This window comes from Artemia sp. Qi Xiang Cuo, chromosome 15, assembly GCF_049724085.1.
Source record: "Artemia sp. Qi Xiang Cuo chromosome 15, ASM4972408v1, whole genome shotgun sequence".
NCBI lineage: Eukaryota > Metazoa > Arthropoda > Branchiopoda > Anostraca > Artemiidae > Artemia > Artemia sp. Qi Xiang Cuo.
Genome location: NC_142808.1, coordinates 10,398,117 through 10,422,160, shown reverse-complemented (window position 1 = coordinate 10,422,160; position 24,044 = coordinate 10,398,117). Strand labels below are relative to the sequence as shown.

At 32.2% G+C, this 24,044-nt stretch overlaps 1 protein-coding gene across 1 annotated transcript in view; it reads left to right on the top strand.

The window, feature by feature from the left end:
• Positions 1 to 15,077, top strand: part of LOC148943312 (proliferation-associated protein 2G4) — a 52,260-nt gene extending 37,183 nt beyond the window's left edge. The window contains exons 8-9 of the mRNA XM_089101891.1: positions 6,829 to 6,957; positions 14,830 to 15,077. Coding sequence (XP_088958017.1) covers positions 6,829 to 6,939 — 111 coding nt within the window. The 3' untranslated portion in view covers positions 6,940 to 6,957; positions 14,830 to 15,077. The remainder of the gene's footprint in view (positions 1 to 6,828; positions 6,958 to 14,829) is intronic.
• Positions 15,078 to 24,044: the final 8,967 nt, after the last annotated feature.

The following is a 24,044-nucleotide window of genomic DNA, read 5'->3' as shown; positions in this document are numbered from 1 at the left end:
CTAATGTTGAATTTACTCAATAAATCAGGCTAGATTTTAGTTTTACATTAGGTTTAAAAGATAATGTTGAATTTAATCAATAAATAAGGATAGATATTATTTTTAAAATCGTTTTACAAGCTAATGTTGAATTTAATCAATAAATCAGGCTAGGTATTATTTTTACATTAGTTTTGCAAGCTAATGTTGAATTTCATAAATAAATCAGGCTAGATAATAGTTTTACATTAGGTTTGCAAGCTCATTTTGAATTTCATCAATAAATCAGGCTAGATATTATTTTTACATTCGTTTTTCAAGCTAATGTTGAATTTAATAAATAAATCAGGCTCGATATTAGTTTTACATTAGGTTTTCAAGCTAATTTTGAATTTCATCAATATATCAGGCTCGATATTAGTTTTACATTAGTTTTGCAAGCTCATGTTGAATTTAATCAATAAATCAGGCTTGATATTAGTTTTAAATTCGTTTTTCAAGCTAATGTTGAATTTAATAAATAAATCAGGCTAGTTATTATTTTTACATTAGGTTTGCAAGCTATTGTTGAATTTAATCAATAAATCATGCTAGATATTATTTTTACTTTCGTTTTACAAGCTACTGTTGAATTTAATCAATAAATCAGGCTAGATATTATTTTTACATTAGTTTTTCAAGCTCATTTTGAATTTCATCAATAAATCAGGCTTGATCTTAGTTTTACATTCGTTTTTCAATCTAAGGTTGAATTTAATCAATAAATCAGGCTAGATATTATTTTTACATTAGTTTTACAAGCTAATGTTGAATTTAATCAATAAATCAGGCTAGATATTAGTTTTACATTAGTTTTTCAAGCTACTGTTGAATTTAATCAATAAATCAGGCTAGATATTAGTTTTACATTAGTTTTTCAAGCTAATGTTGAATTTAATCAATAAATCAGGGTAGATATTAGTTTTACATTCGGTTTACAAGCTACTGTTGAATTTAATAAATAACTCAGGCTATGTATTATTTTTACATTAGTATTACAATATAATTTTGAATGTAATCAATAAATAAGGCTAGATATTAGTTTTACATTCTGTTTACAATCTAATATTGAATTTAATAAATAAATCAGTCTCGATATTAGTTTTACATTAGTTTTACAAGCTAATGTTGAATTTAATCAATAAATCAGGCTATATATTAGTTTTTCAATCTAATATTGAAGTTAATATATAAATCATGCTAGATAATAGTTGTACATTAGTTTTTCAATATCTTTTTGAATTTCATCACTAAATAAGGCTTGATATTATTTTTACATTCGTTTTACAAGCTAATGTTGAATTTAATAAATAAATCAGGCTAGATATTAGTTTTAAATTAGTTTTTCAAGCTAATGTTGAATTTCATAAAAAAATCATGCTAGATATTAGTTTTACAGTATTTTTGCAAGCTAATGTTGAATTTAATCAATAAATCAGGGTAGATATTAGTTTTATATTAGTTCTAAAAGCTAATGTTGAATTTAATCAATAAATAAGGCTATAAATTATTTTTACATTATTTTTAAAATCTCATGTTGAATTTAATCAATAAATCAGGCTAGATATTAGTTTTACATTAGTTTTACAAGCTAATGTTGAATTTAATCAATAAATCAGGCTAGATATTAGTTTTACATTAGGTTTGCAAGCTAATGTTGAAGTAAATCAATAAATTAGGCTAAACATTAATTTTACATTAGTTTTACAAGCTAATGTTGAAGTGAATCAATACATTAGGTTGGATGTTAGTTTTACATTAGTTTTTCAAGCTAATGTTGAAGTGAATCAGTTGAAATCAATACATTAGGCTAGATATTAGTTTTACATTAGATTTGCAAGCTAATGTTGAATTTAATCAATAAATCAGGCTAGATATTAGTTTTACATTAGGTTTGCAAGCTAATGTTGAAGTAAATCAATAAATTAGACTAAACATGAATTTTACATTAGTTTTACTAGCTAATGTTGAAGTGAATCAATACATTAGGATAGATGTTAGTTTTACATTAGTTTTTCAAGCTAATGTTGAAGTGAATCAGTTGAAATCAATACATTAGGCTAGATATTAGTTTTACATTAGTTTTGCAAGCTAATGTTGAATTTAATCAATAAATCAGCCTAGATATTAGTTTTACATTAGGTTTGCAAGCTAATGTTGAAGTAAATCAATAAATTAGACTAAACATGAATTTTACATTAGTTTTACTAGCTAATGTTGAAGTGAATCAATACATTAGGCTAGATGTTAGTTTTACATTAGTTTTTCAAGCTATTGTTGAAGTGAATAAGTTGAAATCAATACATTAGGCTAGATATTAGTTTTACATTAGTTTTACAAGCTAATGTTTAATTTAATCAATAAATCAGGCTAGATATTAGTTTTACATTAGGTTTGCAAGCTAATGTTGAAGTAAATCAATAAATTAGGCTAAACAATAATTTTACATTAGTTTTACAAGCTAATGTTGAAGTGAATCAATACATTAGGCTAGATGTTAGTTTTACATTAGTTTTTCAAGCTATTGTTGAAGTGAATCAGTTGAAATCAATACATTAGGCTAGATATTAGTTTTACATTAGTTTTGCAATCTAATGTTGAATTTAATCAATAAATCAGGCTAGATATTAGTTTTACATTAGTTTTGCAAGCTAATGTTGAAGTAAATCAATAAATTAGGCTAAACAATAATTTTACATTAGTTTTACAAGCTAATGTTGAAGTGAATCAATACATTAGGCTAGATGTTAGTTTTACATTAGTTTTTCAAGCTATTGTTGAGGTGAATCAGTTGAAATCAATACATAAGGCTAGATATTAGTTTTACATTAGTTTTACAAGCTAATGTTGAATTTAATCAATAAATCAGGCTAGATATTAGTTTTACATTAGTTTTTCAAGCTAATGTTGAAGTAAATCAATAAATTAGGCTAAACATTAATTTTACATTAGTTTTACAAGCTAATGTTGAAGTGAATCAATACATTAGGCTAGATGTTAGTTTTACATTAGTTTTTCAAGCTAATGTTGAAGTGAATCAGTTGAAATCAATACATTAGGCTAGATATTAGTTTTAAATTAGTTTTACAATCTAATGTTGAATTTAATCAATAAATCAGGCTAGATATTATTTTTACATTAGGTTTGCAAGCTAATGTTGAAGTAAATCAATAAATTAGACTAAACATGAATTTTACATTAGTTTTACTAGCTAATGTTGAAGTGAATCAATACATTAGGCTAGATGTTAGTTTCACATTAGTTTTTCAAGCTAATGTTGAAGTGAATCAGTTGAAATCAATACATTAGGCTAGATATTAGTTTTACATTAGTTTTACAAGCTACTGTTGAATTAAATCAATAAATCAGGCTAGATATTAGTTTTACATTAGGTTTGCAAGCTAATGTTGAAGTAAATCAATAAATTAGGCTAAACATTAATTTTACATTAGTTTTACAAGCTAATGTTGAAGTGAATCAATACATTAGGCTAGATGTTAGTTTTAAGTTAGTTTTTCAAGCTAATGTTGAAGTGAATCAGTTGAAATCAATACATTAGGCTAGATATTAGTTTTACATTAGTTTTGCAAGCTAATGTTGAATTTAATCAATAAATCAGGCTAGATATTAGTTTTACATTAGTTTTGCAAGCTAATGTTGAAGTAAATCAATAAATTAGACTAAACATGAATTTTACATTAGTTTTACTAGCTAATGTTGAAGTGAATCAATACATTAGGCTAGATGTTAGTTTTACATTAGTTTTTCAAGCTAATGTTGAAGTGAATCAGTTGAAATCAATAAATCAGGCTAGATATTAGATTTACATTAGGTTTGCAAGCTAATTTTTAATTTAATAAAAAAATCATGATATATATTAGATTTACATTATGTCTACAATCTAATGTTGAATTTGATCAATAACTCAGGCTAGATATAATTTTTACATTAGGTTTTCAAGATAATGTTGAATTTAATCAATAAATCAGGCTAGATATTAGTTTTACATTAGGTTTGCAAGCTAATGTTGAAGTAAATCAATAAATTAGGCTAAACATTAATTTTACATTAGTTTTACAAGCTAATGTTGAAGTGAATTAATACATTAGGCTAGATGTTAGTTTTACATTAGTTTTTCAAGCTAATGTTGAAGTGGATCAGTTGAAATCAATACATTAGGCTAGATATTAGTTTTACATTAGTTTTACAAGCTAATGTTGAATTTAATCAATAAATCAGGCTAGATCATATTGTTATAGTATGACTACAATCTAATTTTGAATATGATCAATAAATCAGGCTAGGGATTAGGTTTACATTAGTTTTACAAGATAATATTGAATTTGATCAATAAATAAGTCTAGGTATTATTTTTAAATTAGTTTTAAAAGCTAATGTTGAATTTAATCAATAAATTAGGCTAAACATTAATTTTACATTAGTTTTACAAGCTAATGTTGAAGTGAATCAATACATTAGGCTAGATGTTAGTTTTACATTAGTTTTTCAAGCTATTGTTGAAGTGAATCAGTTGAAATCAATACATTAGGCTAGATATTAGTTTTACATTAGTTTTACAAGCTACTGTTGAATTTAATCAATAAATCAGGCTAGATATTAGTTTTACATTAGTTTTGCAAGCTAATGTTGAAGTAAATCAATAAATTAGACTAAACAAGATTTTTACATTAGTTTTACTAGCTAATGTTGAAGTGAATCAATACATTAGTCTAGATGTTAGTTTTACATTAGTTTTTCAAGCTATTGTTTAGGTGAATCAGTTGAAATCAATAAATTAGGCTAGATATTAGTTTTACATTAGGTTTGCAAGCTAATGTTGAATTTAATCAATAAATCAGGCTAGATATTAGTTTTACATTCGTTTTACAAGCTAATGTTGAATTGAATCAGTTGAAATCAATACATTAGGCTAGATATTAGTTTTACATTAGTTTTACAAGCTAATGTTGAATTTAATCAATAAATTAGGCTAAACATTAATTTTACATTAGTTTTACAAGCTAATGTTGAAGTGAATCAATACATTAGGCTAGATGTAAGTTTTACATTAGTTTTTCAAGCTAATGTTGAAGTGAATCAGTTGAAATCAATACATTAGGCTAGATATTAGTTTTACATTAGTTTTACAAGCTAATGTTGAATTTAATCATTAAATTAGGCTAGACATTAATTTTACAAGCTAATGTTGAAGTGAATCAATAAATTATGCTAGATATTTGTTTTAGATTAGTTTTGCATGCTAATGTTGAAGTGAATTACTACATTAGGCTAGATTTAGTTTAACATTAGTTTTGCAAGCTAATGTTGAAGTGAAATAGCGAGGATGGAACTGTCTGGAGGGAAGTCGACGGGGAGGGGTTTACTTTACTTAGGATGAAATTTTTACTGAAGTTTCCCTTGAGGCAGGGGGGGGGTTATATTTCATTGCGGCTGAGCCAGATTTTCCTGCGTTATTTGAAAAACGAACAGAAATTAAATAAAAAAAAACATGTTTTTAACTGAAAGTAAGGAGCAAATTCAAAACTAAAACGAACAAAAATTCGTTTAAGAACAAAAGATGCCTTATGTGGAGAATAAGGCGGTTCTAATAGTGTACTTTTTGTTTTGATCTGACTCTATTTTTAGGAGTCATGGGTTACTTTAGTTTTACAATGGGGCGTGATCGTATCTTACTAGGTTGCTAGCTACCGCTGCAACCCGGATTGCTAGCTACCGCTGCAACCCGGATAATACCACGAAAAAAAGTTTCTTGAATATTAAATGGAGAATGCAGAAAAAAACTTTATAAGAGAATACCCTCTCCCCCCAATTGAAGCTCCTGGTATTCATTGATGCAAGAAGTTTTTCAAAGCGCGTATTTCAACTTTTGGTTAATATGGATTGTGGTTCGCCTCAGAAGTTGAACAACATACTTCTATGTACTTTTCATCCCCAACAAATAATTGTGTTTTTTGTACTAAATTTAGGAAATCTGCCAATGTGACTGCGTGAGGAATGTCTAGACACATCATCAAACCTATAATTACTTTTGTACTATTAGTTGCTGTAGCACAGTGGCTAGTGAGCTCTCCTCGTGACAAGGAAGATAGAAGTTCGAGTCGTTCTACAGTAACAATTGAATCCTGATTATAACACTTCCATTAGGCACAGCCAAAGTAAAGGCGTAAAGTCGTATTTATCTGTAGAATCTATTACTGCAAATTCACCTTAATGTGATTTTTTTTTCTGTGAATAACGATTAAAAAAGAAAGTCGCGCAAATTAATAATGTCACAACAAAGAAGTCAAACAAAACATAAAAACTGCTCATAATGCGGTCTTTCTTTATATGAATAAAACTGAAAAAAGAAAGCTACGCAATAAATGATATCTTAAAAGGAGAGTAGACACAAAATTAAAACTGCTCACATACTTTTATTTGGTAGGAATAATAGTTAAAAAAGAAAGCCACGGAGATTAGTAATTTCTACAAAAAGAAAGCCGAACAATACATTAAAGCTGCTTATTCCCTTTAATATGCTTTTATTGTACATAGTTGCCCTCCAACCACTTTTGACTCTTAAAAAGGAAACTAGAACATCCAATTTCCAATCTTATGAGCTTTTCCAAAGTTTCTCGACAATTCATTTCATACGAAGTGCCATTTTTAAAAAATTTAGTAAATAATTCATGGTGCCCACCTCGTTTTTTATTTTGGCAGTGCTATTTCACTGCCTATGATGAAATATGTCTAAAAAAAGAAAGCTGATTAAAGGTCTATTTGTTGATAATTTTTGTTTTTAATTTGTAGAAACTATTGAGCACTTCAACGAAACCTAAGAAGTCGACAAAGAAGAATAAAGCAGGCAAACCCGGGGAAGCCCCTGCGGAAAACGGTGAAGCAGCCGTTAGTTCCGCTTGAGATATTATTTTTTGACTGGTAAAGTTCCATTGATTATTCTCTCTTTCTTTTCTTTTTTTTTCAACGTTCTATTGATTATTCTCTCTTCCTTTTCTTTTTTCAATGTTCTTTTGATTATTCTCTCTTTATTTTCTTTTCTTTTTTTACGTTCTTTGATTATTCTCTCATCCTTTTCTTTTCTTTTTTCAATGTTCTTTTGATTATTCTCTCTTTATTTTCTTTTCTTTTTTCAATGTTTTTTTGATTATTCTCTCTTCCTTTTCTTTTTTCAACGATCTATTGATTATTATCTCTTTCTTTTCTTTTTTTTTCAATGTTCTTTTGATTATTCTCTCTTTATTTCCTTTTCTTTTTTCAACGTTCTTTTGATTATTCTCTCTTTCTTTTCTTTTCTTTTTTCAATGTTCTTCTGATTATTCTCTGTTTCTTTTCTTTTCTTTTTTCAACGTTCTATTGATTATTCTCTTTTTCTTTTCTTTTTTCAATATTCTATTGATTATTCTCTCTTCCTTTTCTTTTCTTTTCTTTTTTCAACGGCATGCCTATAAGCACATAAAAATATAGTGACACTCCTAGGAAATGAAATTGAACTCTTGCAGAATAAAAACGTAGCTAGTTATAGACAGCTTATAGTTCACGTTTTCAAAGGGTTTCGTGTAATATATGCTATATATGTATATTTTACTTTGGAATTAATGAAGTGATGTACTAAAAAGCAAAAGTATACCAAAAGGTCGCATACCTGTACATTAATACACATTTTAAATATCTTTAAGCAATAACTAATTAATCTACAATAATAATATTGTCAATTGATAATGATCAATAACCATTAATAAATAAGCAATAATTTTTTAGTGATACTGAGTGCTTTTTTTGCAAAAGTCTAAGAAGGGTACAGCGTCTCTGAAAATCCTAATTCTAATTTTTCTTATGCCCAAGTTACTTCCCCCATAAGTTTTAAGACGCTTGGAAGAATCAAGGGCCGGTTCCATGCCTCCAATCACGAAAAATATTTTTATAATGCCGGAACAAACAAAGCGTTACATGTTTATTTTTCTACTGAAAAATCGGTGGAGGGAGGTTGTCAGACGGGGTAATTACCCATGTTCGTCTTCCAACCATACAAATAGGAAATCTTTGTACGGTCCCACTAAAAGAAGTGTGTTGCTTGTCTATCTTCTGCTAATAAGCTGGCGGGGGTGTAAGACGGGAGAACTTTCTACATCAGATTCAATATCCTGCGATTTCGATTTAAACAAAGTACGAACCTTTCTGCTAAAAAGAAGAGGGGACAGATTTGGAGGTGCTTCGTGCCTGCAAATATACCGACTGAAAATCACTACAGGTGTCCAATTGAACCAACTTGTTAACTGCCTATATTTCTTCTAAAAAGTTGGTACTGGGGAGACCTAATAGCAGACTGGGCGTATTAAGTTTGGCTTTGTATTCGTATCAGGACTTGCTCGTTTTACGCAAAGTCAGAACTTAGGCTGTTTTTTTTTTTTTGCACGGTCAATGTCCGTTTTTTTTTTTATGCCAAACCAGCGTAGTTGTCAATCTCTCGAAGTTTCCAAAATTGGTTATGCTAAAAAATAAATAATGCCATACAACTGATTTACTCTGTGGTATCACAGTGAATTGATGCTCTGTTTAGCAATACGGGGCCCAGGTATCTATTCCCAGTGTGGCAAAGTTGGACGACAAGATTGCTACTAATCCCTGTTAAAAAGATCCAGTAACTGAAACTCTGGTTTGACCCCCTAAGAGTCAGTAATGTCTCTCGGGAATCGTTATCGATGTTCTGTACAACTGATTTACTTATCTGTCTTGATAAGTCTTTTGACATATCTGTCTTTGTTGAAAAGCTGATATTCTTGGTCTGGGCCACCTTTCTAATATCACTAATAAGAAAAGAGCAAAGGTTAAGTTCTAATTACTGTACCAACGACATAATTTTTAAAGCTCAGAAAGCTCACATAAGAATATTCCTCTGTTTAGACATAGAATTTGATATGACAACTGCAGCCCCCCCCCCCAAAAAAAAACGAACAAAAAGGCTAGTAAAACTAGGAATGTGCTCTTTTTTATCTTTACTTTTTTTCTGCTTGTTCTAAGAAGATAATTTGACAAAGTTCCAAAAACTGGTGCTGCTGGAATAGAGCTTTCCACTGGAGAATCTGACTCAAGAACAAATAAAGCCTATCCTTTTCAGCTCCTTGAAATGATTATACTCACCTCTTCTTCTTCTTCTTTCGAAAAACAGCACGTGGAATCTATGATAGACTCCTTTCGGCTTCTAGGAGGTTTCATCTAAATACACAATTAATACAACCAAAAGCAATACAACCAACAGATAAACAAACAAGTTTTTTTTTTATATATATATATCAGTAATCATTTTTTTTCAATTCTTAAGGAATATAATACTCTTAGTTTTCATATAACAAAAACAATTCGTACACCAGAAAAAAAAGTAAAATAAGAAACAATGGAATTGGATGGTTTGTGGGAAGTACGAGTACTCGAGCTGCCATAATCCCAGCAATTTAAGGCCTGGAGGCCAGCTAGTACCCATTAGGCTCTTGCTACTCGCTCTCGCTCTCTTCTGCACTCACTCCGCTTTCTTCAAACAATATTAGTATCCATGAGAAAATCAATTATGCTTTTGTACAAGTATCTTTCATCTGATGCATTATAATTGGCATTAAATAGCTCGTCAATATCTTTATTCGTCTTCAATATTTCAAATGTACGTTTGATATTTGCTGCCAGGTAAGCTGTGCTGTAGCATTCAAAAATTATATGTTGTAAAGTCTCAGGCACTTTTAAACAAAATCTGCAGTGTGGGTCGTCCCTTTTATTTCATTCATGTTCTTCCTTTCTTAAAATCAGAGAGTTACTCTTTATTCTGAAATAAAGAACTTTAGTTTCCCGAAATGAGAAGATCAGAATAGGAGGTAAGAACCGTTTTATAGGTATTCTATGTCGGGTTAAGTCACTTAGAGTGAGAGACCTGGCGTTGATAGAAATGGGTGTATCCACTGTAGAATTTGCCAAAACATCAGCAATTTTATTATAGTGTATGACTTGGAACGTGTTGAAACTGGATGGTAATAATTCTCTGTTGAAGGTCAAAGAGAAGGCTCCGAAGGCATAACAAATCTGAGTCAGGTGCTGTTTTGTGCACTTTAGAAATCAATTGTAAGGCTGACTTTGAGTCTGAAAAGACAACACACTTTTTTTATAGTGGAGGTTTTGCTATAACTACCTCAAGTGCCTTGATTATAGCTTTAATCTCAGCAGTCGGGATGGAAGCTCCATTTGGCAGCCTTGTACAAATATTCAAAGAGTAGCTTTGGATTTTCGCGGCTGAAGCAGCTTTGGACCCTTTTACCGAACTATCTGTGTAGATTTGTAGGAAATCAGGATAATCGCTTAAGACTTTCTGTTTGAAAACTAACTTAATCTGAGTGGGGAAAAACTTGACTTCTTATCCCTTATAATCTCAGTGCATACTTGAATCGGATTAAACTTCCATTTTGGAGGCTGAAGATGTAAAATGCAACTCTCTGCATCCTTATTCCAGTTGGAAACTAGTTCAGTGAAAAGAATCAAAGAGCGGATATGCCAGCTATCATTTATTGAACAATTATTGCTAGGTTTTTGGGAAAAAAAAACATGCAATTGACCGATTGCTTGGATTTTTGTGTAATACTTGACTACCAGCATGTTCCTCCTTTCTTGCACTGACGGTATACCAGTTAGTGCCCTGACCTTATGACTTGGGGTATAGTTGTGAAAACCAAAGGCTATTTTTATTGCCATGCTTTGGAGGGTTTCCAACTTTGCTAAACTTGTTTTGCAACATCCTCCGTATGCTTCAATACCATACTCAATCTACCGGATAAACCTTTTGTAAAAATCTAGCAGAACATCTGGTGAGCTGGCCCATTAAGTAGTAAGCTAAATGTTTGAAAAGAATAAGCCTTTTCATCCAAGATTTTTTAACAAAATCAATATGGTTTTTCCAGGTCAAACCATGGTCCAAATGGATACCAAGAAGTTTGGGAGAAGGGTCGTAATCAATTTCATTTCCATTTATCCATATTTTGGGAGGGACAAATCCTTTTCTTTTGTAAAATATAGTTGCCTTAGTCTTTGATGCTGATACCGGTAGAGAATAAGCCATAGAAAAGGCCCATAGTTCTTTCATCATTTGGTTTAATTCTATTGCCATATCATTTTATATTGGACCCAGAGCTGCAAATCAAAAGATCGTCAGCAAACTCTGCTTGGCAAGCATTATCAGAACTGAACTTTAAATTAGACAGAAACAAAGTGAACAATAAAGAGCTAAGCGATGACCCCTGCGGGAGTCCTTTATGCACTGGATATACATTAGAATATTCTCTATGGACTCTTAACTTTATAATGCCTGTCGGATAGGTAATTATCTAAAAATTCGATAACCTCCTCTGGGAAGTCTATATCTAAGACTTATGCAGAGTAAAGTTTTATCAACATTGTCAAAAGCAGCCTCAAAATCCACCAACACGGCAATTAAATTCTTTCCTTGCTCTGTGGATTGTCTCATAGCAGCTTCTAGGAGGACTATATTGTCCATAGCGGATCTACCCTGACGAAACCTGATTGGGACCTTGGTAGTAACTGGTTAGATTCGACAAACCATTCCAGTCTCTTATGAATTATTTTCTCTAAGAGTTTACCGAGGACCGGTAAAATTGAGATAGGTCTATAAGACTCCACTCTTTCGGGAGGTTTTCCTGGCTTAGGCACTGGTACAATAATAGCCTGCTTCCATAACTTCTGAAATCTTCTACTCTGCCAAGATTGATTATAAATATGAAGTAGTTTGGTTTTAAAAACATCACCAGACTCAATTATCCATGTGTAACCGATTTTATCTTCACTTGCTGCAGATGAAATATTGACTCCCCCCATAATATCATTCAACTGTGTTATTGTCAGAGGCACCAATAATTCCTCCTTTGACTTGCCAGTATCATGGAGTTTGCAACTGCGGGGTTTCATCGTCGCCAATACCTTAGTTTTCCCAAAGTTGACAGCTAAAGTTTCTGCCTTTTCTTTATCACTTTCTTTATCAATATTTAATAATTTGTCACTGGACCATAATGACGGGACTGTGCTGCTTGTGTTTTTATTACTTCCCATCATTTTATTTATAAAGGTATGAATCTTTGTGGAGGGGACATTTTCGTCTAATTCTAAGGAAAATTATTCCATACTCCTCTTTTAGCTTTTAGCACTGTCTTTCTGACCAGAGATTCTGCTCTCCACATTGAAATCAGTGCTTCTTGGCTAGGATGCTTTTGAAACCTATTTCTTGCCTTTTCCTTATCCTTGACTGCCTTTCTGCAATCATCGTTACACCATATTTTAGGATGTTTCTTAACTATTGGAAAATTAATTTGGTCAGAAACAAGCCCCATAGCTTTTCAGCTGCCCTTTGTAAGTGGTGTGAAATGAGGATAGCTCGATATTCAAGATCATCTTCCTCTGTCAATGGTGAATAGTCCGCTTCATTTAAATATTGTTTGAAAAGATTCCAATTACCTTTCCATATATTGAATTTATACCTTGGTGGGGTTGGAGTCAAGGATTCGTTTGTTATCTGACAAAGCAGAGCAGTATGGTCTGTCTGAAGTTCAGGAACTATTTTAACCTCAATCTTTGGGTCTAGCCATGTAGGTCCAATTTGCAAATCTATTGTAGAAAAGTAATTTCCTCTAACATTGTAGTGAGTTGGAAGCCTATAAGGAGTGAAAATAGAAATCGGCTTAGGACCAAGTATTAGGATTTCAAGAGAACTTCCTGCTTTGTTTGAAGAAGTACAATTTTCCCATAAGAAACTATGAGCATTAAAGTCTTTTGGAATTCTTTGCTATTCACTTGATCATTATCATCTACTTTTTGTGTACGACTTAAATGCCCCCAGCTTGAATCTCCTTGGAGAGGTATTATACCATGAATGGCTTGAGCATATGGAGGATATACATGTGTATTTTTATGGTTGCCTTGAAGTGGAGAGTTTGCATAGTACGTCTGGGGTGTGTAATTAACTCTTCCTGTAGCACTTACAGCTGAACGATTGTCGGTTTGCACTTTAGGCGTTTTTGGAACGGAAGATGCAACTACTGAAAAAGGGAGATTTTGTTCAGTTGATATTCTTAAAATATCTGCTCTATGCTTATGTGTAGGTCACAATTGTTTTTTAGTTGCACTACGACCCACACTTTTGCAGTTTTTACAATAGGGCTGAAACGCTTGGCAGTTGTTTTCATTGTGGTCTTTTTGTCCACATTTAGTACAGGACGGATTTTGCTGTTAACATCTATTAAACGAATGTCCATGTAAATGGCATTTGGAACATTGAAGAGGCTTAGCTTTGTATGGTTTGTACTGAAGTTTTTGCCCAAATAAATATATATCACGATTAAGCTCATATTTAAGGGAGATCAAAACTGATTTGCTAGGGGATAATTCTTCATTCAGCCGTGTATTAAGGCGCATTAGATGGATAAGCCGGAGATTTCTTCCTCCTGTATCCAGCAGCTCTGTCTCTAGTTCTTGCTTTTCAATGGATAAATCACCGCCATATATAATATATTGGAATTTCTTTTCCTTGTTGATCTTAGTGGCCTCAATGCCTGAGCCAGCAATGATGACAGAATTAGCATTTTGTAGAAAAGACGTTGCAGTTTCCATATTTGTAAAATACAATTCGGCTGTTCCTGAGTTTTGTAAGTTTAGCTTAAAGTTAGCTCGGCAGACTTTAAAAATTGCCTTCCTTATTGCTATGGGTCCATCAGCACTAAGTGGTGTATTATTCATCTTTTTTTATCAAAACTATAGCATAGTTTGGAATTATTGGTGATGAAGTATCGGAAATTTTTCTTTTCCTTGCTGGAGTTTCTTTTGGCGATACTTGAAGTTTTGGCAGGTCTTTGCCACTCCGCATTGTTCTCGGTTCCGCTCGAAAATATTCGGAAATTATGGTATGGCAACGCCTATTTATAATCGGCCAATAATTCAATTCCTTGGGGAGTTGAAAAGAATAGTCTTTAAACACAGCAATCAAGGTTATATAATGAGGTAACTCACAATTTAATGAACACTCTAGGTCTATGCAATATGGGAAAAATCACAGAATATAGAAATAATGTCTATGTCCCCCAAATTGAGGTAATGTTCCAATCTGAATTTGTTCACAGTGCACATGTTATTGTTTGTAAACAAACTGGAGCTCAGCTCTGGGAGCTCACATAAGACTGTTCCTCTGTTTAAACATAGAAAGTGAAATGACAACAGCAAACAAAAAAAACGAACAAAAAGGCTAGTAAAATTAGGAATGTGCTCTTTTTAATCTTTACATTTTTTCTACTCATTCTAAGAAGATAATTTGACAAAGTGCCAAAAACTGGTACTGCTGGAATAGAGCTTTCCACTGGAGCATCTGACTCAAGAACAAATAAAACCTATCCTTTTCAGCTCCTAGACATGATCATACTCAACTCTCCAAAATGTAGTTGCATATTCATTTGTTCGATTCGAAATTCAATCTCATCGTAAAATTGCAGAGTTGCCACATTCTCAAAACAAATCGAAACCGTTCGAATAAAAAAAGTGCAAAACTAATGTGTTTCTCCCGAAAAACAATGAGTTTAGATCACGTTCGATGGATGAATTATGAATTGTGTCGACTTTTATGAAATCATAAATTTTGGCCCTAAAAAATCATGATACGTAAATCCTTCTAGACAGTTAGCTTTTCACATGGCTGTTTTTTATATTATTTAGTTCGTTAGTTATAAGGATCAACCTTAATTATTATTTTCTTTTTTTCAGGTTTTACCATCTTGGTGATTTTTGACTGATTGTCAAATGCCATAGATAGAATTCCTTTTGGTATTTTGTTCTTTCTCAGTGAAATTAAAAAGTGTGATAGGCTCTTATGGCGTTTATTATGAAGACCTGAGAATATGTTTATTTAAAAGTGTCTTATGTCGTTTTTAAGAAAAATCTGTTTCTCAAATACTTTGGTGGTAAAGTGACCTAAATGGTATTCTCATAGAAAACAATAAAAAGATTATAACTCAAAATTATTCTTGTTCCTTTTGATTGATAGTTAGGGAAGTAGTGGCGCTGTCTTTTTCTTTTTTCTTTCAGAGGAAGAAAAAATGCTACTTCTTTATTAAGGACGTTCGACACCAAACATTTCATTTTCTGAGTCTTAGTATCGGCTGGAATTCTCAAAGCAAAAGGCCGATTAGAAAATTTTCTCTGCACCACAGAGAGCTTTCGAAGCAATTCTGGTGTAAGTTGGTAGGGGTATTATATGTGTTTATAGTTTGTCTAACGAGAGGCAAGTTTAAGACAAATGAAACTTACAATATCTTACTAATTGTTAAACAAAACGCTGTCTAATGTACAAACAGTGTAAATAATGCGTATTCTGTGTCGGCAAACATTTCAGTCAAGGCAATTAGCACAACGGCAAGCTTCCAAAGCCGTCAAATTATTCAATGAGACTTCTTTTGAGTTGATTTTAATGTTTGAGTTGAAAGTTTGAGTCGAGTTTAATGTTGATTTTTAATGTTTAAAATCTAGTTTATATTTATTAAAATAATTCGAATTAAAATCAAGTTGCCATCAATCCACGGTTATTTGGAGAAAAAGCCAAGACAATTGATAGTCTGAGTGAGAAGTACAGAATGATTTTAGTAATTTAACTGGCTTTGTCATTGAGGACTTATTGATTATCATTGAGGATAAATAGCAGTGTGTAGAAGTTTGTACCTCAGTTCTGTTTTCATAGAAGTTTACTTTTCTTTCTTTTCCTTTGTAGACTCCGTCGCTTTTGTTTGTATTGATGGGTGACAAATAAATAAATAAATAGGTGACTCTGTCAAAATTTCACTGAACATAGCTGTCAAATTGTTCAATGAGACTTCTTTTGAGCTGGTTTTTAATGTTTTCCAAGCAGGTATACTAGAATATTTTTAGGCACTCTCCTTTCCTGAACTTAAAAAAAATCTACTCCTTTCAATTAAAAAACAGAATTTACGCTTTCTATTAATGTACGTTTAATTAGATCTGAATATCTCTATCTCTGGCACAAAACAGGAGAAGTTAAAGGATTTTTATAAGATTTCCGGAAAAGTATTTGTTGGCTTTTAGTTTTCTATCGTTTGTTTGGATCTCTTATCTAAACAGATTATGTAAACGTCCGTATGTCGTCCATATTAGCCTTGTTATTTTATTGTTAATTTCTCCTCACAATAAGTTTAATATGTGGTATTTACTTTTTTTTTTACTTTGCATCACTTATCGTCCGTATAGCCATCAACAGAATACAATAATTTCATTTATTCCATTGAGATAAAACGACAAAACCCCAAAAACAATAAATAAATATGGATATATGAAAGAACAAAAGAAGTTAAATGACGTTACCCCTCACCTCCTCATATTTGAAAAAAACTACAATAGTTCAATCAGGAAAGCACGGTCGGGAGGGGATATGATGTCCGTGCCCCCTCAAAGTCTGAAGGCTTTTACAATTTTCATAGAATTCACCCTTTCCGAAGCCCCTCCCCCCAAAAATCCCGTGTACGTGCTCTTATATCGAAACTCTTAACTAGACAGATTATGGTAAAAAGCGCCAATGAATTCTGAGCAGTTTTGCCAGGCAAACAAAAACAACAACTTGTAATGGACGAGGTAGGGTGATTCTTTAAAGTATCGACCCTGGCATATGCAAATCTTGTATAGATTATGTAATTACAAGTGATTAATGGTGCAATTATTTTAGCACTGAGTTTTTGGAACTTAATCCGCCTTTGAAAAGTGTTTATGAGAAGGAGCTTTATAAGTGTTTACTTGAGTATGGGATCCATGGCAATACAATTCTTCTTGTCCATATATCAAACTGATTTTGTTAGCAATGATGATAAAGATGCACAATTGCTTCAATAAAGATGCTTCTGAGCTATCTTTAGTTAAAGCTGCTAAAAAAGTAAAATTCAAAATTACCATAATAAGAAAAGCAGGTTCGTAGAGACGGCCATCTATGATATATTATACAGCTGATAAAATCAGTATAGCAAAATTAATTATAGATGACGCGAAAAAAATTTTTGCTAAAGACATTTGTGCAACAAACTAAAAAAAGGAAATTGAATGAGAAAAAAAAAAAAAGCCAATCGAAGTAAAAAAAAAAGCTAAAAGTAGAAAAACTTTTTGAAATTTACTTGATTTGTATCCTTTTTCTGACCGATGTGGACGCATTGCTGCGATTCAGGCTAAATATTCGTTTAAGGGCTCGGCAGACGTAGCTGATTTCGAAAACCGATTTCAGCATCAGTGGACAAACGATAGCGGTAAGAAAAACTTGTGAAAGGAAAATTTATTGCGCGAGATTTTCAAATCAAAAAATCATGGATACAAATAGTCAACTGGAGTTTGTTAATAGTTGCATGATTGATATCAGCTTAGTTCTCAGTTTAGTTCTCAGCTCAGTAGCGGGGTCTTTCACCATAGACATCTCTGGCTGACTATTTGTATCTCTATTTTTTGTGATAATCATGATGAAAATCTGCGCTGATTTTATAAATCAGTGCCAGAAACTAGAAAATTTTTCAAGCTCAAATTGACGCCAATTTCCTTTAAAATCGACGCTGATTTGGAAATCAGCTACGTGTGCCCAGCTCTTTATTGTTCTCTTTTACTTCAATAGGTCGAAGATGCGCTGTTTTCAAGCATTTCTTCATTGGTTTTTTGCTGCCAGGCCAGTCCAGTTTTAGATTCCTTATGAGTAATCCGATATCCGAAATTCCATATATCCGAATTCTTTGTTATCCCGAAAAAAATGCACATATGAAACCTTTGTTCATCTTAATACTACTACTACTAAAACACCATCACTCCCCATGACTCGTGAAGCCAACACAGCTGTGTATACTCTTCTTCCAACCAATCTTCTTAAAATTTGACTCTTTCTCTTCCTTTCGAGATACTTACTTTAAATATTTTCTAGTTTAAATAGCTCCACAGATTTTTGCAAAATTTTGACAACTTATCGCAATTCAGAGATTCATGAGGTCAACCCAGCTGCTTATATTGCCTTTCCAGCCATCGTTTAACTTTGTACGACCTCTCATAGAATTTTCATTTATTAAATTGGTTATTTTCAATTTATTAATTAATTAATAATTCATTGGTTTATTAATTATTTTCATGTGTTAACTCCATCCTCTACCATATTATAATAAAATAACATTTCAAAAATTACGAAATTTTTTACTGGATTATTTACTGGAAATTTTTTACTGGAAATTTTTCGGAGATTTTACTGGAGATTATTTACTGGAAATTTTTCGCCCATTAAATATCTGCGCCTGAGGCGCAGATAGATGGGCTGCAGAAAACTCACTTAAAATCCTTTTATATTCCCTATTCCTACCCCATTAGAGTAAGTCCTAGTTTTTGTTTGATCCCAGCTGGATTGAAAAAAAAAGATTTTAGGCCCCCTATAAAATAGGACCTACTGTGACAGCTGTAAGATGCCAAATATCACATTTGTGAGATATTATGACATTCAACCTTTCCTGCATGTTAGCCCTAATGAATGGGACCTATTGTTTTTATTCATGTATCTAACTGTTTCACATTAGGACGTTAAAAAGAGTACCTTGAACTATTCTTATACAGTTATTCTGAATAAAAATTTAATATAGCTTGCTCAACCTTTCCATCTGAATATTCACAGCTATACTTGACCACTGTCATTTTCTTGGTTTCTATTGTCCGAATCTTAATTTTACAATATATCATAGATTACCGTCTCTACGAGCCTTCTTTTCTTATTATGGTAACTTTGAATTTTACTTTTTTAGCAGCTTTAACTAAAGATAGCTCAGAAGCATCTTTATTGAAGCAATTGTGCATCTTTATCATCATTGCTAATAAAATCAGTTTTATATATGGACAAGAATAATTGTATTGCAATGGATCCCTGCGCACACACCAGAATAAAATGCAATGAGAGAGCGGACAGAAACGCCAAAGCTGCCGAAAAGAGAAAGAATATAATGAAACAAAATGAAACTATGAAACAATATAAATATGATTATATAGCGGAAATAATATTAACATGAAGCCCGAAAACTTTGACAACTTTTTTGGTAGTCCGCAACAATGTTGTTTCATAGCTTCCTATTTTAGTAATTCGTAGTTTTCTTTAAATTTAAAGAAAAGCAAGCCTTTTTTTCAAAGACAAAAGTAGACTAAAAAGAATTTTCCAGGCGAAATTGTCCGTAAGAAGGTTTTTGGGGAAATTTTCAGCGGTGGGAGGAACTTTCCAATGGGAAATTTTCTTGGGGGGGGGGGGTGGATTTTACATGGAGAGAAAAGACAGATTTTCTGACAATATTGAAAAAATGAGTAGAAATTAAACATAAAAATAATTAATTTTTCAATTAAAAGTAAAGAACAACATTAAAACTTAAAACAAACAGTATTATTTATTTTATGCTCTCCCCATTTATTCTCCAACCCATGCCGTTTATTGTTTATTTAATTTCTGTTTGTCTTGGGTTCCATTTATTCTTTAATAGTAATTTTTTGTCGTTTTGAGTTTGAATTTTAACCGGTATTTGTATCTGTTGATATTTAGTTTAATATGGCCTTACTTTTCTTTGAAAAACCTCTTTTTCAGAAAGTTTCTTTTAATTAATTAAATAAGAAAAACAATTTTTTAACTAAAAGTAGGGAGGAACATTAAAACTTGAAAAAAACAGAAATATCTTGTATATGAGGTCAGATCCCCCTCCTCAATAACTCACTCTTTACGCTAATTTTAATTATTTTTTTCCAAATATTTAAAAACAACTCCTGAAACACAAGAGCTGTTAGGTAAGGAGTAAGGAGATTTTTGAAATAAAATAAAATCGCGTGAAGAGCGAGGTGTCGAGGAGAAGCGGAACAATTTCTGTTCTTTTAAGTTTTAATGTTGCTCCTTACTTAAAGTCGAAAAAAGATTATTTAATTACTGAAAGGCTGAACCAATTCTAAGGGGAAAATATTGAAATGTTGCTGGTTTGAATAGCCAGCAGCTTATTTTTCTTTATCCTGAGCCCGAGTAAGTCCAAATCAGGATTTTGTTATATTCATTCAAGTAATGAAGTTTTTTTTATTTTATTCTAAATTTTTGCAACTGCTCTTTAATTACAAATCTTACAAACCTGAAGTTAATCTGATCTAAAAACTGATAAGAACTATCGAAGTCGTAATTAGAACATTCCTTTGTTCAAAATTATCGCTAAATACTACCTTACAGCAATCTTATGGACACTAGAGAGACAATACTATATCAAGCTAAGGTCAAAAATAAGAGTTACCATCTTAAAAGACAGGTCAGCTTTTTTAAAATTGAAAAACTTGTTAAAATAGTTTATTGCTAATTAATGCAGATTTTCGCAAGAGTCTTAGGCTAATATCATTTGAGATAAAATAATTTCAAACATATATCCTATAGTAACACAATTTTAGGTACTATCCCATTACGCGGGCCTCTCGGCACTATAGACTCGGCAATGATAAAACCCGTCTTTGACGTCTTGACTCTTAAAGAGCAGGCAATGATAGCAAGGTTTTCATTGCGTATACGATATTAAACTGTGTTTTTTGGGGGTTTAGGGGGGTACCTAGGTTAGGTTACGTATTTAATATATGCAATGCTTTACCCCCAACCCCCACCCTTAATGTGCAAATATATAGCCCAAATTTGTTTCTAAACTATTATATATTCATCCTATTTTACTTTATTTCATTAGCATTAACCAAACTTGACTTTTTAGAGAGGCCCGCATAATGGGATAGTACCCAATTTTTAAATTAAACATCTACCTTTTTACCATATTAGAAATTTTATAAAGTGAAAACACTTGTGATAAGTAAAGCGTATATATCTAAAATATAAAATCAGAAACAAGGATTAACTCGGAATTACCATAAAAACCTAATTCCTTCGTTATATGAATTTCGTGAAATTCGTTATAACGAACTTTATGATTCTTTGGAGGTTTGCGTTTGTGTCTTCTAGTTGTAGTTTTCCATTTTATCTATAGTATGTCCAATATGTCCATCTTGAAATCTCAGAAACTAGAGCCCTGTTTTCAGGCCACCCGCCTCCAACATGGCGTTCGACACGGGTTGTACAAACTATCATTTTGTGAGCAGTGTTCAACAAAGGCAAATGTCTTCTCCTAACCTGTGTTCAACCATGCTATTCTGGCGGGTTCAGATTTCGAGGAACCCGTGTCCAACACGCTTGAAAGTTGGAAGCCATAAGATGAAAATGCTTTAAAGTTTTGCTGGGTATATATATATATATATATATATATATATATATATATATATATATATATATATATATATATATATATATATATATATATATATATATATATATATATATATATATATATATATATATATATATATATATATATATATATATATATATATATATATATATATATATATATATATATATATATATATATATATATATATACCGGTTACTATCGGCTTCAATCGCTCTTTACCTACAGTTCGTTACCATGAACTGTTTGATAGAATGTTTTTATACACTTTATCAGTGTTAGCTAGCAATATTTTTGGATAGTTTCAAAGGTTCTATAGGCTAAATAAACTAGCCTATATATCACACAGTTTCGGAGCTACCAGTCTATCCAAATATGACAAATTCTAGAGACCTCTCTAATATGACTGCAAAATACAAAACGAAAAGTTAACCATTAAATTTATCTATCACCAAAGCCATTACTCTTACAATAATACAGATATAAATTGTTTCAGCAGTGTAGTTAACATCAGCCATCCTCAATAATTTTCAGAGAGCAGCTTCATTTTACAAAGCTTAGAACCAATTTATCTATAAAATAATACAAGTAGAATGTGTCTTCTCCACAGTTCTTGGCTTGTCTCCTTTAGCGACAGAGATGACAATTTCGACAACTTCATCAAAGTCAGGAATATATATATATATATATATATATATATATATATACTTCGTAAAAAAGTAAACCCACTGCCTCTTCAATTGCTGACAAAATAAAAAAGTTCCAACCTGGACTTTTAGCCTCTATTAAATTTCCCGCCTTCAGTGGTGTAATAAAAGGCGTCCCAACAGAAATGAATGTAAAAGACCTTGAGAAAATTATTCAGCAGTGTGTCAAAGCTTTGCAGTGTGGCAAGTCACGTGTCTATAAGATATATTTTGAACAACGGAGTGATCCCGATTCCTTTCTGAAAAATTCTGTGAAGGTGGGTTATGAAAAGTTAACTGTCCAGAATTTCATATTCATACCTAGACGGTGTTTCAGATGCCATGAACACGGACATTTTGCAGTTGATTGTAAGAACGCAGAACTATGCTCTCTCTGTGGTTCCTTGGAGCATTCTTCCATCAGGGATAATCCATGTGTTTGGAACATGTTCTGCATTACATATAAAGAGTCTAATCACACCTGTTGCAGTATCAAACCCTGGCAAGGCTCGAATTGAAAAACGGGCAGCTAAGTAGATTAATGGATATTCGTTTTCTCTTTTGGAACATTAATGCTGGTCTTATAAAAAATACCTATTCTTCAAAATATACTTCATAATCATGATATTCTGTGTTTGCAGGAACATTTCTTGACCAACCACAGCCTTAGTTTACTGGACATTAGTGCCACTTTCAAAATTTTCTCGGTTCCAGCTAAACGTAGTCATTCTAAAGGCAGAGCTTCCGGTGGTATTACTACTTATGTAGCATCGAATCTTAATTCTAGTGTTTTCTTTTCTTGTGATAGTTTTTTAGCTGTTCGAGTAGTTGAGTGCGTAATAATAAATGTGTATTTACCCACAGATTACAAAGATTATGGACAGATTTCGCTTTAGCAGTTAGTAAACTTAGCTTTTGTCTTCGTGATGTCCTTAAACTGAAAATCCCGTGTTTGATCGTAGGTGATTTTAATTGTGATTTAAATTGCGGGTTGTCTTCAGCTTCTATCCGTGCTTATTTACTGTTAGGAATATTTGGTGATGATTTTAAAGTTCCACAGAAATCTGCTCAGTTTACTTACATTCATTCTTCCTCTTGCACATCTAACCTCGACCATGTTGTGTCATATAACCTTGATATACCTTGTGTTGAGGTATTTTCCAAATTTCAAGTTTCAGACCGTCTTCCTATTGCTTCTAGTTTCAAACGAGAAGCTTCTCAGATTCCAGTGTTACAGGCTTATACTGCTCACCGGCACAGTGGTATACTTCTCGCGATTGGAATAAAATTGACACATCTCAGTACATTGAAATTTCAGATAGTATCCTAAACAAGATCCGGGTTCCATTTCATCTTCTGCAAAAGTCTTCTAATAAAGACATTAATGAGGTTATATTAACTCTTGATATATACTCCGCAGACATCTGCCATGCACTTTTGTGTGCTGAAAAAAGAGCAGTTCCTCTTAAAAAAATACGTGTTGGTACCCAAGTTCCCGGGTTGTCGGGAAATCTAGTGCTGTCTGAAGCTTGTGACCGTGCTAAATTTTGGTACAAATTATGGAGAGATTGTCTATGCCCCCGTCAAGGAATAGTCAATAAACTGAGAAAAGTATCAAAAAAATGTTTTACTAAAGAACTTGCCCTTCATCGATCTAAAATGCAGACACTTTACTCCGAGAAGGTCAGGAATTCACCTGATCTACTGTGGAAGCTATTACCTCGTACTATCTCCTCCAATTTGCCAGACCCGAATGACATTCCTTTGTCCGAGTGGATATCCCATTTTTCAAATGAATTTTCTGAGCCTGATCCTGTTTTAGAGTCTCAATTTTGTGACGAGCTCTGCAAATTCATTGATGAATCTCCTAACCTTGATTTTGTTGTTACTTGTGACGCTGTTATAAAAGCCATTTCCCAACTTAAAAAGAAAGCGTCTTGTCGGATAGATAAGGTGAGCACTCTACACATCATTAATGGAAGTTATCTAT